At 42.7% G+C, this 18,637-nt stretch overlaps 1 protein-coding gene across 2 annotated transcripts in view; it reads left to right on the top strand.

The window, feature by feature from the left end:
• Nucleotides 1-18,637, top strand: part of LOC114645641 (immunoglobulin superfamily member 22-like) — a 207,265-nt gene that overhangs the window by 97,694 nt on the left and 90,934 nt on the right. For both annotated transcript variants that reach the window (XM_051923400.1, XM_051923399.1), the window contains exons 11-12: nucleotides 7,601-7,885; nucleotides 18,459-18,583. In XM_051923400.1, the coding sequence (XP_051779360.1) occupies nucleotides 7,601-7,885; nucleotides 18,459-18,583 (410 nt within the window). The remainder of the gene's footprint in view (nucleotides 1-7,600; nucleotides 7,886-18,458; nucleotides 18,584-18,637) is intronic.

Raw genomic sequence — 18,637 nt, 5'->3', positions numbered from 1 at the left:
GTGACTTCTCGGAACGAAGGAGGAGAAAAGAGATGAAATGGTTAGTGCAGATCCTGGAAGGAGATCCTCAAATGCCCACGCGTGACAATATTATATGTATTGTCTTGCAGGTAAGGTAAAATAAAATACAGTATAACAACAAAAGAGAAGATAAAATAAATTAGATTATATTAGAATTTTACCTGATATATATATAGCCATCCATCCATCCATTTTCCAACCCGCTGAATCCGAACACAGGGTCACGGGGGTCTGTTGGAGCCAATCCCAGCCAACACAGGAACCAATCCCGGGGAGGGTGCCAACCAACCGCAATATATATATAATATATATATATAATATAATATGAACCTTTCACAGCAAAGATCAGTTTTAAGATCAGTTTTTTATTTGTAGTTTTTTAATTAGATAGCACCTTTCACTATAAACAAGATTAAAAAGCATGGTGTCAATCAGTCATTATATTATATATAAATGAACCACACGCCATGGCGCAACGTAAAGCGGCTTCGCCTCTGACGCTGATGTCTGAGGTTTGATCCCCGCGAGGGGTGCAGTGAGTGTGTACGCCTGATGAGCCCAGAATTAGGGCGAAACACGTGTCGCGTACTCTTTGCATTATTTAACAGTAAAACTATGAAACATTCTATGATCTGCTTCTCGCAACTGAGAGGGCACCGTGGCGGATGTTTGCTGAGGGCAGATCAACCACATGCGTTACTTGGTAGGTAACCACCTACACAATTCAGGTCCTTGAGACTCAGACTACGAATGTCATGAATGTAATATATATACACTGTATATATATATATATATATATATATATATATATACCCTGTATATCCATATTATTAACCGAGAATGCTAAACCAGATGGACGCAGGGACATCCGGCCATGGGTCGTTGCCGCAAAAAGACGTACTGCGCAGGCGCCCCAAGAAATGAGGCTCTGCGAGAGGCGGCCGCGACCACAGAAAAAAGGAGTCAAACGCAGGCGACGCACACAGCGCCGCACGAAACCCATTGCACACGAAACTAGCACACAAAAAAAAAGAAGCCGCTCGCGCCCACCTGCAAGCACCCACCCCCCCCTACAAGCACCGGACGGGACACACACAAAGAGGACGATTCAACAAGCCCCTGGCACACAAAAAGAAAGAAGATGCTCGCGCCCCACCAATCCTCCCCGAAGACGCCGGAAAAGCAAACAGCGCCGCACGAATCCCATTGCACACGAAACGGGACCCACACAAAGAGGAGGATTTAACAAGCTCCTAACGCACCAAAAAAAAGAAGCCGCTCGCGCCCACCTGCAAGCCCCCCCCCCCCCCCTACAAGCACCGGACGGGACACACACAAAGAGGACGATTCAACAAGCCCCTGGCACACAAAAAGAAAGAAGATGCTCGCGCCCCACCAATCCTCCCCGAAGACGCCGGAAAAGCAAACAGCGCCGCACGAATCCCATTGCACACGAAACGGGACCCACACAAAGAGGAGGATTTAACAAGCTCCTAACGCACCAAAAAAAAGAAGCCGTGACCGCCACGCCAAGCCCATTAGAGACGAGACATGGCACACAAAACATTCACAACAACGACGAATCAGACCCACAAACACACTAACATCAATAAGAAGTGACACCCAAAGCCCCATTTCTAAAGGAACCGTCCATATTAAACATACGTCATCTCAACACCTTCACACTATGCAGCATAGGTGGATCTCCTTACAATAAACCACTATTAACCGTTCAACTGCAGAAAAGGCTCCATATTAACAGTGAGTGCGATCCTCCTTATTACTTATCCATATTTCGCACGCTGAGGAACAAACAAGTCATGAATACACGCTCACGGGTACAAAACGATTCGGCTCGGATAACGGGACCAAACACACGAACCCGCATGAAACAACAAAATACACGGCGGCGCATACAACGCGCTTCTGAAACTCCGGGAGAAAAAATGTCTCGGCTCCAAAAACGCAAAGCTCAACTAACCCCGTTACAGAGACGTGCCCAAATGGACAGACACAATGAACGTAGACGCATACAGCGCGCGTCTCAAAGTGCTGCATTGAAACAGGCACAAGTTCAAACCGAAAAACCTCGCGTCTCAGACATACAAAAACGGGAGCGAAGAGACCGCATAAATGAACGCAGACGTCTACAACGCGCATATGAACTGCCAGAAAACAAGCAAGCAAGGCTCCAAAAACAGAAAGCTCAACTGACCGACATACAAAAATGGACAAGGCTCGATACAAACAATGCACGACGTAGACTGAAACGGACTTTTCGCACAGCACAGGCGAATCGATTACACCTCCAAAATAGCGTGTCCCAAATACTGGACATGCAACAACGCGCCTCTCAAACACCACAAGCAAAACCTGCCTGTCGCGGACATCAACGCCACACACCTGCTAAACGCTTGCGCCACTTGGCTGACAACGCGTTCAATAATGAGTCCACTATTGAGGAAAATTCATTGGGATTAATGAATGTCATTTGCAATCATTGTCATTCACTTAACTTCCCTGAAGAAACAACTGGCAATACAAATAATGAATTTACACGTTGTTGTCCAAAGGGTCAGATTAGACTGCCTCCTATTCATATCCTGAATATCTACAGAAGCTTCTAACTAACGATGTGCCTGAAAGTAAAAACTTTATAAACTGCATTAGATTCTACAGTAGTTCATTTGCTTTTGCATCTACCGGAGTACATATCAGGCCACCAAAAGGCAATGGCCCATACTGCTTTCGCATATGTGGACAAATATGACATCCGTCTTGCGAAACTGTTAATTATTGATGAATGTACAATGGCATGCAGTCACTTACTCAACACCATTGATAAACTTCTACAAATGTTGATGAATAATAATATTCCCTTTGGAGGAAAAGTACTTTTATTAGGAGGTGATTTTAGACAATGCTTGGCTATTGTTCCACATGCCATGCGCTCAGCTATTGTTCAGTCCACCTTAAAATACGCAGACAATTGGCATTGCTTTCAAACAATACAGTTAGTACAAAACATGCGATGTCCAGATCCAGAATATAACAATTGGCTATTACAACTGGGAAATGGTACACTCACCAATACAGATGGACTTCACCCAAATATTATTACAATTCCCCAATCCTTTATCTGCGACGACTTAGTTACAGAGATATTTGGAACAGCAATCTCATTGGACCAAATACCCCTTTTAACACAACGCACTATATTATGTCCAAAAAATATTAATGTTGATCACATTAATAACCAGGGGCCTCATGTATAAACGGTGCGTACGCACAGAAATGTTGCATACGAACCTTTCCACGCTCAAATCGCGATGTATAAAACCTAAACTTGGCGTAAAGCCACGCACATTTCCACGGTAACTCATTCCTTGGCGTACGCAATTTATCCGCCCGGTTTTGCAGACTGGCGGCACCTAGCGTCAAAGCAGTGCTACTGTTCCTGTGTGATCACCTTTCTTTCTTAAATCCACATTCCTGGCGCGGCTTTATAAATACACTGAAATTAACTGCATATTGTTTATTAGTGTAATGCATCTGATTGTAATTAACCTGCAGCAATATAATGGTCCAGGGAATAGCCATAGTATTCCAAATACCATAACTGCTTTAGCGTTGTAACTCTCACTGCAATTTCTTCTTCTTTCAGCTGCTCCCGTTAAGGGTTGCCACAGCAGATCATCTTTTTCCACATTACTCTCACTGCACCACTCGGAGTATTTATATCACTGTATCTGAGTGGAGAATCACAGCAGCAGCTGATTGGAAAGAGAATTATCGGTACACAGCATGAAGCAGATGGTGCCTGAGCCACAGCAAAACACTTTAGTCCCTGTACGGACTTCGCGGTTTAGAAACAGTCTCATCCCAAGAACTCTAAAGGCACTAAATCAGTCCATCAAGTGCTCCTTGTAGAACTGTTTGTACTTATAAGTACAATTACCCCACTGTAAACTTGCACTACAGTTATAATATTGCACAACCTGCGCCACTTTATAAAGCGCGTATTTACATGTGATGACGGTATTCATTTCTAAGACGAAATGCAGCAAAACATGTTGATTATATTATACAGATAAAACTTTAACTTCATTTAAATAATCGGTATTGTTAATAATTAAACATGTGAGGACACGGTGCCGCAGCGCTAGCTAGTTCAGTAATTGTTCCTGCCTTGCGCTGTATTATTGCTGGTGCTGACGCGACACTGGAAAGATAGACGGATATAATAATTAAACATGTACTACGAAGATATTTCAATGTACCTTAAAAGTTTTGAAGAATCGAAGTTCTAAGCTTACAGATGGCTTCACGTCTATTACATAGCTTATTGTGTGGCGATTGAGTTTTTGGAGAAAGAAAAGTAAGGACAGGAATTGGAGGTTAGTACGTTTGAAAGAGACAGTGCTGCTGTAATAAATTATTTCATTGAAGGTTGCGCATGGCACAGCAAGCCTCTTGCGTGAGATATGAACAAGCACTGCGCCACCGTGTTCCCATGTTTAATAACATGCTTTCATTCCTATCATCATGAAAAAGATATCACGTATACATCTCAGTATTTTAATTATTCAGAGAGCTGTAATATCACGAATGTAATGGATTCTGTGTCCTGTCGGAGAAAGAGAAAGCCCGTTTAAAAAGCTGGTAGTGATTCATACACATAGAGCACATAGAAGATCAAATACAGAACAAAGCATTTAACATGCCACTTTAGTTACAATGGGATTTGAGAAACTAGTAAATTAAACGATTTTAAGATGAAGTTTAGGATGTTCTACTTTAATGGCAAAATAAACTACGTGATTAAAGTGGAAACTTCGAGATTAAAATTGACATTTCGTGCTTTTTTCCCAACTGTATGCCTTTTTTTTTGTCTGTACCCTAATAAGCTTTCATATGACACTCAGACGGTGGGCTATGGCTCGCTTTTTCACGGCGACTTTGATATGTGATTTCTTTTTTATTTCGGGCACTGTGCGACTTTGTGAAGTTGAGCCTTCGAGTTTCTCTGACACTCTGTCACTCGATCAACTTCCTTTTGTTGATTATACCACTGTTTAAACCAACAAATAGTACGTTTTTCCTTTGCTTCCACTTGGTATTCGCTGAAATTCTTATATTTTCTCCTGTGCTTTTCCCATTGTCTTTTCACAGAAGGCTATTTATATTGATTTGCATATTCAAAGAGGCGTAATTCTGGGAGGAGTTGGGGCGGGACAGAAGGCGCGTGCACGTGCGTTACTTTTCGGGATTTATGTAGTAGAACGTGAAAGTATGCGTGCGCACAGATTCCTGCATCTGGATTTTTCTGTGCGTACGCACAATCCCGTTTTTGTGCTTACGCCATGTTATAGTGTGAGTTCTACGCATGGCGTTATACATGAGGCCCCAGGTCATTTCATTACTTCCTGGAGAGAACGGCTCTTAGTAAGCTCTGACAAAGTTGAGTCTGATGACGACAATGAACATCTGAATTTCCCCTTAGAATATTTGAACACTATTAACCCGTCCGGATTACCACAACACAATCTTAGCCTTAAAAACGGAACAATAATCATGCTATTAAGAAACCTTAACACTAAACAGGGTTTATGCAATGGCACACGGTTAGTCGTCAACACCATGACACACAATGTTATTCAAGCGACAGTTCTTACAGGATCACATGCTAACAATACTGTTCTCATTCCTAGAATTGACCTTACGAGTTCTGACCTAGAATTACCTTTTACATTGAAACGCCGACAGTTCCCCATTAAGCCTGCATTGGCCATGACCATCAACAAATCACAAGGACAAACCATTGACAAGGTTGGCATCTACCTCTCTGAGCCCGTTTTTGGACATGGACAACTTTATGTTGCCTTCTCACGTGTTCGACGTTCATCTGACGTTAAAGTTAAAGTTATAAATGCTCCATGCCAAGGAAGACTCATTCAAGGACAGGACACCATCTTTACTACTAATGTTGTGTACAAACAAATATTCCAATAAACCATTACTCTGTGCCAAACACTGTATTTTTTGCTTTCTATATGCATCATCCACACCTCCACACTATTCTATATCTCATTCATACATCTCACTCTTTGTCATGCCCCAACGCCAGGGGTTGGCGAGCGAAGCGAGCAGGGGGCGGAGCCCCCTAGTATATATATAATATAACACCTTTTACTATAACCACTAATGCAAAGAGTTCTACCAAACACTCAGGCTAGCACAGTGACAAAGGGCGCAGCGTTAAGCCCTGCTACTCCACTGCAACTAGGTGGTCAAACTACAGTGAGACCACCTTCAGTATGGAGTTTGAATGTTCTTCCTTTAGTGCTTGGGTTGTGATTTATTTTGTTTTGTTTTTTTGTTTGCAAGATTCATTTAAGGTTTAAGGTTTCTTTATTTAGTCGTGCTTATACAAGAAAACATGAAATATGCCTTCTCAGTTGCATCTAATAACAGACAGAATGAAATAAAACAGACAAACAGAAACAAGAAAGGTTAAGGTAAGGCAATTAGATAATACATATTTACACCAAAAAAAAGGTTACAGGATATCTATATCAAAACCTTAATCATTATCTCCGATATTTCTTATTGAAAAGTCGTATGGCACTAGGAAGAAAGGAGTTTCTGGAGCGATTGGTGTGGGTTTTCAAAGCAACTATCCTTCCTGATTTACTGAAGTTTAATTCTACATGTAATGGACGTCTGTCATCAGTTGAGATGATTTCCAGTTTCTTTAGCATTGCCCTCTGACACACACTAGACAAATCATCTACATCAGCCCCAATAACTTTAGCTGCATACTTCGTAATCTGCTGGAGCCTTTTTGAGTTTTGGTTTGCCAGGCAATGAAACTGAAAGTGATGACAGACTGGATCAGACTGCGATAAAAGGACAACATGAGGTCCTTGTCTAGTTTAAATAGTTTGAGTTTATGGAGGAGAAATAAGCGCTGGTTGCATTTAGAAAATCATTTTTTTATATTTGTATTCCAGTTCAGATTGTTATCTAGGTAAGTTCCTACGTATTTATATTCAGTCACTATTCCTACCTCCTCTCCCAGAACTACAATAGGTGAACATCCAGATTTCTGTCTCTTAAAATCAAATATCATTTCTTTGGTCTTTTTTACATTCAGGGTGAGAGAGTTTTTATTGCACCAGTTTACCATACAGTCCACTTGATTTAGATAGTGGCTTTCATCCTCCCCAGATATGCGTCCTGTGAGCATTTGGTTGACGATTATAAATTTTTCCTGGCATCCCTCCTAGGGCTTGTTCTTGCTGTCTTGTGCCTGATGCTGCCATGATAGGCTCAGGCCCTCCCCAGCCCCAATAAGGAATAAGGGGCCTCAGAAGTTGAGTCAATGGCTGTCACAGGAGTCCAGTCCAGGGCAGATTGTTTCCTTCCTTTCTTGGGTCTGACAGGCTTTCACGTCTCCCTTATGAGATGGCCACCATTACTGTTTCTGTCAGTCACTCTTTCAGTTTCTGTGTGTCTGCCATCAGATGCCGCAGGTCGAGTCCCTCCTTTTGATTTTCATTTTTCGCATTTCCTCCAGGAATCCCAATTAAGTTTGTGAGCAACCTGAAGAACACCCGTGTCAAAGAGAAAGGCAAAGCCCGAATGGAGTGTGAGCTCAGCTCCAAGGACGTGTTCATCAAGTGGCTGAAGGACGGCAAGGACATCACCCACAATCCTCGCTACACCTTCCTGCGCGAGGGCAAGAGAGCCGAGATTATCATCGAGGACTGTGACCTGGCCGACTCGGGAGAGTACGCGATTGTGGCAATGCAGGAGAGTGATGCCCATGAGTATGTCAGCTCAGCCAACCTGACTGTAGACGGTAGGCTTTAATGGCACCTCGTGTACCGGGGGGGTGGATGGGGTCTGCATCTTTCGTAAATTTAGAGATGACTTCAGGACTACGCCAATCCAGCTTTGGTGGCCTGAAGTTTAGGGGATCTCTGTGCACAGCTGTCCTACTTAGGGATGATTCCTATCATGATTCGTAAATTCGATTGAAAGATATGAAGACGTTTTAAGGGAGCGTCCAACATAAAGTAGGCCAAGATGACTCCAGGTTCTAGCTTAGGAGGATGTTCTTCATCTCAAGGCAGGTCTCGGCTCCTCTGTAAGCTGTCATTGTGTTCTTTTTTTCTGCTCATATAGAATTTGTGTGAATGGAGTATTTATAGTCATGTGAAAAAGTAAGTGCACCCCATGGAAACAGTTCACTTCTTCAATATATTTGAACATGCAAACAGTACCTACAGATAGAGATGGGATACCTGAATAAACACACAAAGACAATGTGCCTTTACAATCATTGATTCAACATAAATATCCACAGATGCATTATGGTCTAGTGGGGAGAAAGGAAGTCCACCCTTGGCCCTCAGAAGCTGGTGCCACCCCATTTACCAGAGGTGACTTCCTGTATAACTGCCCACCAGTCTCTGACATCTACCTGGTGACATTTCTGACCACCACTCCATGCACAATTCCTGCAGCTGCAAGGTGTTTTATGGTTTTTCTGGCACGTTCCTTTCCCATTTCAACATTTCAAATCAGGTCAACCCTCCATTTCTTAATTTTGAATCATTCCTTGTTGGATTTCCTTATGTGTTTAATATCATTATTATTGTGCTAAAAGGTCCATTGCTGGTTCACCTTCAACCTTTGGACAGATGGTCTCACATTCTCTTCAAGCACACTTTGATAGGATGCAGAATTCATATGAGACAAGCTGTCCAGACCCTGAGGCAACAAATCAACCCTAAACTAGAAAAAATCCCACCACCGTGCTTCACAGCTGGTATGAGGTGCTTCTCCTGAAACGCTGTTTGCATCAAACATTATGTCTTCTGTTAATTGTGGCCAAACAACTCAATCTTTGATTCATCTGTCCTCGTGGTTTTTGACCTTAGATGTTCAATAGCCAACTGTAGTCTTGCTCTGATGTTCTCTTTGGACAGCAAAGGCTTTTTTTCCTGGCACACCTCAACTGAAGGTCACATTGGTGCCATCTCTTTCAGATTATCGACTCCTGCACTTTGGCACCAAGAGTGACCTGCAGGTTCTTCATTGAAATTTTCGGGTTCTTGGACACTTCTTTTAGCACCATATAGTCAGTTCGTGGGCTGAATTTGCTAGGTCGGCCAGTCCTGGACAAATTAGCAGGTGTTTAAAATCTACATCACTTGTGGATGATTTTCCCAATAGATAACTTGCTGATTGTTTTTAAATCTCCTGCCAGACTCCTAGGCATCCACAGCCTTCTTTCTGAGGGCCTTAGAGAGGTCTTTTGATCTCGGAATGATGACACCAAACATGTTAATGGTAAGGAGAGCACCAGACCCTTGATATATGAGGTTTAACTCTTTTAGGGCTGATTTTTTTTGTTTCTTTTCTCCCAGGGCTGAATATTTTTCCAAAAACTCGCTAGTTTTTTTTTTTTAATATAGAACAAAAAGCACAGATCGATGTCCGGGTAGGCAAACCTTGCCGTAGGTGCGTCAGATGTGTGAGTGCTTTCAGCTGGCAGCCGATCCCCTGGGGTCCAATCAGATGATGCTGCTGCTTCCTCACTCTCCTGTTCAATCTCCTGATCACTCTCAACAAAATCAGAGTCCGAAAAATCAGAGTCCGACTCGGCAATAATGTGCAAGACATCGCCTGCGAAGTATTTTGCTTTCTGCATTCGCTTCTCTCCCTCGAGAGATTTCGATGCCATCCTGCCTTTGTTTACGTTGCATAACTCGCACACACGCCGGGATTAGATGTCGAGTCAACGAGTCTCACATTCCCCCAAGCAAAGAGGGCCTACCTATAACGTAACAGTGAGTTTTGTCGCCAATAATGACTGATCACTGGTCAACAAGCATTTTGCTACTGGGAGTCTTTCACCTTTGCATTAACAGGTTTCACTTGCTGACTCCAAATCTGAAAACCGTTTTCGTCCAGCAGCACGTCCCATTTTTTAGTTATGATGTTCCAGGTCTTGGACGACTAGGGTGACTGGACAGTAAAGGTGGATAACCATTTTGATAAATACCGATAATTCCACTAGGGATGTCATTGAGATAAATGATTTCACCACACGTTACTAACAACTGTGAGTTGTTTACCTTGTCATTATTTATTTTTAATTATTAATTTTTAATTAACAGAAAAAATATTTGTTACTGATTAGCAGGTCTTATATGACTCTAAAGCATAATGACACAACTCAGACAAGATGGTGCAGTAGGTCGAGGTTTTACTGTTAAACATAACATTGCATTTCAGGACATTTCACTCGTTAGATTCACCATTACTTTGAAAATTCTGTCAAGGTGATGGACAGAAACAGCGATGCTTTTCAGCATTTAAGAAATGTTTGGTCTCAAGAAAAGTGAAGCCAAAATTAAGGATGTGTTTTTGTTGGCCCTGAAATACGTGAACTGATGCTCGACGAGGAGTTCAAAAGGAAAGTGAAGCCCACTGAATCAGCATCCCTCATTCGTATGGGTTGTCCAGAATTTTCACAGAGCAGAGAATTATGCTGAGCTTGTGTAGAACCTGCTGAAAGCGTATCAGCTTACGGGAGCCAGAATGTCACTGAAGACGCAATTTTTACATTCTCATCTTGACTTTTTTCCACCAAATCTGGGCGATGTCCGTGATGAGTATAGGGAAAGATTTCATCAACATATAAAGGTGATGGAAAACCGATATCGGGAAAATTCACTCCGAGCATGATGGGTGACTGTTGTTGGTTCTTGCAAAGAGAGACAGATGTGCAGTACAAGCGCAAAAGCGAGTGCCTCCAACATTTTGGAGCATGCTGACCTCACTTTTATATTGAGGTAAATTGATATAAATATACTTTAACGTGTCTCTGGTATCATCTTCTGGTTTGTTTTCAGAATAAACACATCAAAACAATTTTGGTGGGACAGAGTCCAAACTCCAGATATCGTGTTGATATATTATATTGATATTCAAAAGTGTCAAAACGGCAAAAATCTGATGTGCTAGCTTAATTCCGATTTCATATAAGAAATCAGTGTAAAAAACTTAATAGAGAGATCGTCTGAAGTTCCCAGTAGCAAAAAAAATATATATTTTTTGTAGACCAGTTATTGCCCTCTACCCCGGATGTTGACTTTTGTTGACTTGCACCCTCAACCCCTCCTGCTGACAGAAGTCGACATCCACTCTAAAAGAGTTAAATAAGTCAGTCAGGTCCACCTTCAAACTCTCTAAAGGATGTTCTAATCATTGGCACCTGATCTGGAACACCTGATTCTAATCTAAAGGATTTGAAGTGGTAAGATATGGACGTATGAACTTACTTTTTCCAGAGGACAAATCTGTATTTTTTTTCATTCAGAATATAAGGATGAATACACCATTTCAGTTTTAGGTGTCATTTGGTCAAGTGCACTGCTTGCATGAAGATGTTTACCTGTTCAAATAAGCTGATAAAGACAATTTCCAAGGGGTGCACTTAGTTTTTCACATGACTATATAAGAGAGGAAGGAGCGAACAATGCCAGGGAAGATGAAAGGAGAGAAGGTGAGAGTTGGGGTGAAATACTGGAAGATGGTGGTTTTCAACAAAATGTATTTGTTGACTTCTTCCTGGATGAGACGATGGCCACTGAAGATTTCTGCCTCATTCACTCATTCCATAACCAGAAGCATAAAGAACAGACTGGGAAACAGCGGCAGTTTAGTCTCTTCTTGTTTCCAGTTCCTATTTGTTGAATTTTTTTTTGTTTTAGTAAAACTAGGAATCATCCATCTCATTGGACCCTAAGGGTCTGGTGTTGCTGTCTACTGTTGCTAAACAAACAAGGCAGCTATGAGGATGAACATGTGGGAGGACTGCAAATCCCAGCAGTCAGCAGGAGTGTGCAGAGGTTAATGGGAGGAGGCCTCAATTGGCGTGTATTTTACAGGGAATTGGCAGATTAAAGTGGAGCGGCACCAGTTTTTCCATTCATCGGTCATAAGCATAATGTGTCATGAGAAGTGTCACTTCTGTGTGTTGCAGGTCAGAAGTATAAGGGAGGTTAGCTTTCCATTGCAGAGTGCATATCCATGTACCATGTGTGATGAGATTCATCTACTTACTGTAAGACTGGCATATCATAACACACTGGTCTCCATCATAAATTTATTGTGTTTTCTGCAGGACCATAGTGCAATTTAACTATTAAGCACCTTGAGCAAAGGAAAGGTGCTATATAAAAAATTATTATTATTATTATTATTATTATTATTATTCATCCAGCACTAATTGGACCCCTTTGTTACAGTGCGTTCAGAAAGAATTCCGACCCCTTCGCTTTTTTCACATTGCGTTATGTTTCAGCCTTGTGCTAAAATCATTTCAATTAATTTTTCTCTTTGCGTTAAGAAGCACCCAATACCACAAAGTACCAAAAAGGCATCCAAACGACACTCAAACTATGAGAAACAAGGTTAAAAGAGGCATGCCTCAGGGGTCAGTGCTGGGGCTGCTGCTATTTTTAATAGATATACTGTAAATGATTTAGATAGGAATATAAGTAACAAGCTGGTTAAGTTTGCAGATGATACCAAGATAGGTGGATTGGCAGATAATTTGGAACCAATTATATCATTACAGATGGACTTGGACAGCAGACAGGCATGGGCAGATTTGTGGTAGATGAAATGTAATGTCAGTAAATGTAAAAATATTACACATAGGAAATAAAAAATGTGAGGTTTGAATACACAATGGGAGGTCTGAAACTTGAAAGTCCCCCTTATTAGAAGGATTTAAGAGTTTTAGTGGTCTCGACACTATCAACTGCCAGACAGTGTTTAGAAGCCTTTAAGAAGGCTAACAGAATGTTGAGTTATATAGCGCCTTGATGTGTGGAGCACAAGTCACAGGAGGTTCTGCTCAAGATTTATAACTCACTGGTGAGGCCTCATCTGGAGTCCTAGGTGCAGTTTTGGTCTCCATAAAGAAATAGCAGCACTAGAAAAGGTCCAGAGAAGAGCAACTAGGCTGATTCAGATAGATAGATAGATAGATAGATAGATAGATAGATAGATAGATAGATAGATAGATAGATAGATAGATAGATAGATAGATAGATAGATAGATAGATAGATAGATAGAAAGGCACTATATAATAGATAGATAGTAAATGTACCATAGATAGATAGATAGATAGATAGATAGATAGATAGATAGATAGATAGATAGATAGATAGATAGATAGATAGATAGATAGATAGATAGATAGATAGATAGATAGATAGATACTTTATTAATCCCAACGGGCTACAGGGGATGAGTTATGAGGAAATATTAAAAAAGCTGAGCCTTTACAGTTTAAGCAAAATAAGATTAAGATAGGACCTGACCGAAGTGTTTAAAATGATGAAGGGAATTAGTCCTGTGGATCGAGACTGGGACTTTAAAATCAGTTCAGCAAGAACACAGGGGCACAGTTGGAAACTTATATAGACACAGACACGTGGAATAAGTTGCCAAGTAGTGTGGTAGACAGTATGACTTTAGGGACCTTCAAAATTCGACTTGATTATTTTTGAGGAATTACATGGAATTGGATTGACAAGCTTTGTTGAGCTGAATGGCCTGTTCTCATCAAAAGTGAGGAAGATCTTTTAACTTAGCTGTTACGACTAAAAACATCGGAAGATACAGATGATCTGGTTCTCTGCTATTTGCAGACAAGCAGTTTAGGATGACTTCAAAAAAGCATAATTTTCTGATGGAGAGGTTTCTGGAAATATCTTATGACATCGAGTAACTTCCTACCAGTCTGCTGGTGTTCCATTAACTTGTATTGGGGATCTGTTTGCCGTCAATCGCAAATATCAGAGGTGAAAAAGAAGAAAACATACAAAATATACAAATTGTTGTAGTGTCTGTCATGGTAAAAGTAAAACAGTAAATTTGTACAGAATAATTCTCAATTTTAAGTCAGACAAGTTAGCAGATTTGTCAAAACTATTCAACGAGAGGTATTGAAATTTCAAAACTTTATACAGCATGAGATGTCTCAGCAAAAATTGAAGAATACGTGTGCAACATTTTAACATAATCAGACCATGGCTAATGCAGTAGGGTTTTTTTTTTTTTGCATTATATGTGAATGCACCTATTGTAACTAGGTGGAAAGCCTTAAAAACAAAAATCAGCCATGTACTTCCACCCAGGTCTGATCCAAAACTGTATGCCTCACCACAAAACAAACTCGAATTACATTAAGCAGGTGTGCTGAGGTGTGTGGAATTATTAAAGTTGTGAGTTAGGGTTAGGGTTAGGGTGAGTCTTATCTTGTAGCTCCTCCTTATTCAAGGGTGAAAAGCAGCAGGCTTATCCAATTGAGTTAGAGGAACACTCCCCACCCACACCCTGGCCTGAGTGGCTGTTGGTACTCATTACTTTTGACAGAAAAGGGAAGAGAGCAGAACTTTAAATACTTCTTCACACCAAAGATCCATCCATCCATTTTCTAACCCGCTGAATCCAAACACAGGGTCACGGGGGTCTGCTGGAGCCAATCCCAGTCAACACAGGGCACAAGGCAAGAACTAATCCCGGGCAGGGTGCCAACCCACCGCAGGACACACACAAACACACCCAGCACACACTAGGGCCAATTTAGAATCGCCAATCCACCTAAACTTGCATGTCTTTGGACTGTGGGAGGAAACCAGAGCGCCCGGAGGAAACCCACGCAGACACGGGGAGAACATGCAAACTCCACGCAGGGAGGACCCGGGAAGCAAACCCAGGTCTCCTAACTGCGAGGCAGCAGCGCTACCACTGCGCCACCGTGCCGCCCCCACACCAAAGATGACAAAGCTTATCTAAATTATGACGAAATTTACTCTGATGACCACTGTAACAAAAGGCGCCGATATAGACTCACACCGGAGGCACGTATAAATGCAAGGAACTTTAATTTCTTTCACCTGTGGGGCACGTCTTCCCCATAACCCACAGGCACAACACAGTCCCAAAGCCCACCAGTAAAGCACACAAGCACAAACACTCTTCCTTTCTTTGCACCACCACTCCTCAAACTGACTCAGGCTCTCGGAGTGGTGGCTGCTGGCTGCTGGTTCTACCTGGAAGTGCTCCAGGTGCTTGATTGCCAAGTTCCGGCTACACTTCCAGGTGTCGAGAAAACATTGCCCACAAGGGTCCAGCAGCTCCCGCTGCAGCACCCCCTGGAGGCGCCTGTGGAACCCAACAGGACTGCACCAAACTCCAACTCCCATGAAGCCCTGCAGGAGTCCAAGCCACCGCTGCAACTCAGGGAGGCTGCCATCTAGCGTCCAGGGGGAGATATTGGGTCTACCATGCTTGCTCCCCTGGAACATATGCTGAAGGGGCGTCCTGGCCGGGCATGGGCCCCGGCCATCCGTCACACCACCCACCACTAGTTCTGTGATCTCATCAATGTAATGCTGTAGGAAATATGACCAGTTAGAGGAATGTGTTTAAAAAGAAGAGTCTTCCCTGGCATCATACTTTTTGTAACCCAAAGCCTTTCACACAGATTCTAGGTCACATTTATCACCGAGTCATAAGAACCATAAGAAATGTGACAAGCGAGAGGCGACCATTCAGTCCATCAAGCTCATTTGTTTAGCTAATAGCTGAGCTGCCCCAATATCTCATCCAGACTCCTCTTCAAGGTTGTCAAACATTTTGCATTAACTTCATGTCTCGGTAGTTTCTTCCAGATTCCCACAACTCTTTGCTTCCTGACTTTAGTCTAAAATGCTCTTCCCCTTAATTTGCAGTGCTGCCTTTGAGTACGTGAAATGAAGTTTAGTTGAAAGAATTCTCCTGGATCCACATTATCAATGCTTAAGAGAATTTTGAAGACCTGAATTAGGTCCCGACGTTGTCCCCCTCTACTAGACTGAACAGGTTTAATTCTAGGTTTAGGTTTAGGTTTAGGTTTATTTGTCATATAACAGGATCAACATACAATGAAATGTGTATGACGAGAAAAACAAGTCACTTAGCCTACATCCAATAAAGCTAGAAAATAATTTTGAAAAAAAATTACAAGTTAAAAATAGACAAGCCATATACAATAAAATGTGTACGTTTTAAAAGAAGTTATAGAGCAATATGAGTTGAATGAGCAGCAAGTACAAATGACAGTTATTGCACAGATAATGTTTTATAAGTACAGATACATATTCCATAAAGTGCAGATGCATGTTCCAGTCAGTATTCAGAGTGTGTGCAGGTACAGTTTGTGTGTGAGTAGTGCAATGTAGATGTAATGTAATGTAGGTGTGATGTAAGTGTTCAGGTGTTGCTGTTGAGGAGTCGAATGGCCTGGTGGTAAAAACTGTTCTTAAGTCTTGTAGTCCGAGCAGCCAGACTCCTATATCGTCTGCCAGACGGTAACAAGGAGAACAGCTGGTGTGATGAATGGCTGTGGTCATTTATGATGCTGCTTGTCTTACGCAAGCACCGATGGAGGTAAATGTCTTCAATGGCAGGGAGACTCTTGCCCGTGATGTGCTCCGCTGCCTTCACCACTCTCTGTAGTGATTTCCGGCTGCTGGCAGAGCAGCTCCCATACCAGACGGTAATGCAGCCCGTCAGCAGACTCTCGACCACACTCCTGTAAAAGTTTGAGGTGATGTTGGCATTCATGCCAAACTTCCTCAGCCTCCTCAGGAAGTAGAGCCGCTGGCGAGCTTTCTTGACCACAGTGTCTATGTGAAGGGTCCACAAGAGATCCTCGGTGATGTTTACTCCGAGGAACTTGAAGCTGTTAACCCTTTCAATTTCTATGCCGCTGATGTAGATGGCCTGATGTTCTCCGCCTTGCTGTTTCCGACAGTCCGCGATCATCTCCTTGGTTTTGCTGACGTTAAGAGACAAGTTGTTATCCAGGCACCAATTACTCAATGCCAGCACCTCCTCTCTGTAGGCCATCTCATTGTTGTCAGTGATAAGGCCTATGATGGTTGTGGCGTCTGCAAACTTGATGATGGTGTTTGTGCCGTGTTTTGCAACACAGTCGTGGGTGAACAAGGAATACAAGAGGGGGCTAAGCACACAGCCCTGCGGCGCTCCTATGTTTAAAATGAGTGATGAGGACGTGTGTTTGCCGACTCTCACCACCTGGGGCCTGTTTGTGAGGAAAGAGAAAATCCATCTGCAGATGGTCATCTCCAACCCAAGGTCGTTAAGCTTCAAGACGAGTTTTGAGGGGATGATGGTGTTGAATGCCGAGCTGTAATCTATGAACAGCATTCTTACATATGTATTTCCTCTTTCCAGGTGGGTGAGGGCAGTGTTTATTGTTAGCGCAAACGGCATCCTCTGTCGATCTGTTTGCTCTGTAAGAAAATTGGAGAGGATCCAGCGTGTCGGGGAGGGAGGAGCAGATGTAACCTTTGACCAGTTGCTCGAAGCACTTCATAATGACCGATGTCAGTGCAACTGGGCGATAGTCATTCAGACAGGAGACCACCGGTTTCTTTGGGACAGGAATGATGGTGGATGCTTTGAAGGAAGTGGGGACCAGTGACTGCCTCAGGGAGACATTGAAGATGTTGGTGAACATACCTGCTAGCTGGTCAGCACACGCCCTGAGGGCACGGCCTGGGATGCCATCTGGTCCCGGAGCTTTGCGAGGATTGACCTTTTTGAAGGACCTTCTCACATCAGACGTTTCAAGGATCTGAGTGACAGACTCACTGCCCCCTTGAGGATATAGCAACTGTTCTTTGTTGGCTGCATCAAAACGAGCAAAGAAAGTGTTGAGCTCATCTGCAAGAGATGCAGTGGGCTGAACAATGACTGTGTTTTTCTTGTTATAGTCAGTGATGCAGCATAGTCCATTCCACAGGCGCTTGGTGTCAGAGCTGTGGTAGCTTGACTCGACTTTGTCCCTGTAGTCCCATTTGGCCTTCTTGATGGACCTCCGGAGGTCGTATCTGGCTGCTTTGTATGGATCAGAGTCCCCTGAGCCAAAGGCAGAGGTCCGCGCCTTGAGCTTAGCCCGAATCTCCCCATTTACCCAGGGATTCTGGTTAGGATATATGCAAATGGAGGTTTTAGTGACAACATCGTCAATGCACTTGCTGATATATCCTGTGACAGAGTCTGTGAATTCATTGATGTTGCCATCAGCTGCATTCTCAAACATCTGCCAATCAGTTGTTTCAAAGCAGTTCTGTGAGACCCCCTCAGCTTCACTGTCCAAATTCTCTTGAGTTTGTCACGGTAGGACATGTCCTCATGGGCATACTTGCTTTCCTCAGCACAGCTTCAAGTGCTGTTATGTCATTCTTATAGCATGATGAGTTTCCAACAACTGCACACAATACTCCCAATAAATCAGGGTGTTGCTGACTGTTAACCTTGGTTCTACTTTCAGAGCGATTTGCCACCGTGAAAAGTGGCATGTCGGACATTCAGTCCCCAACGGGTTCTCCAGCCGAGTTCTCTGTTGTCCTGAATGACGAGAAGGTGGAAGGTGTATGGCTTAAAGACGGGAAAGAGGTAAGAAATTTACCAGGTGGTATGGCGGTGCCAGCCTCTGGGATGAGTTGTTGG

This window comes from Erpetoichthys calabaricus, chromosome 2 (assembly GCF_900747795.2).
Source record: "Erpetoichthys calabaricus chromosome 2, fErpCal1.3, whole genome shotgun sequence".
Lineage (NCBI taxonomy): Eukaryota > Metazoa > Chordata > Cladistia > Polypteriformes > Polypteridae > Erpetoichthys > Erpetoichthys calabaricus.
Note: the sequence above shows the minus strand (reverse complement) of the source record. Positions and strands in the feature narration are given on the sequence as shown.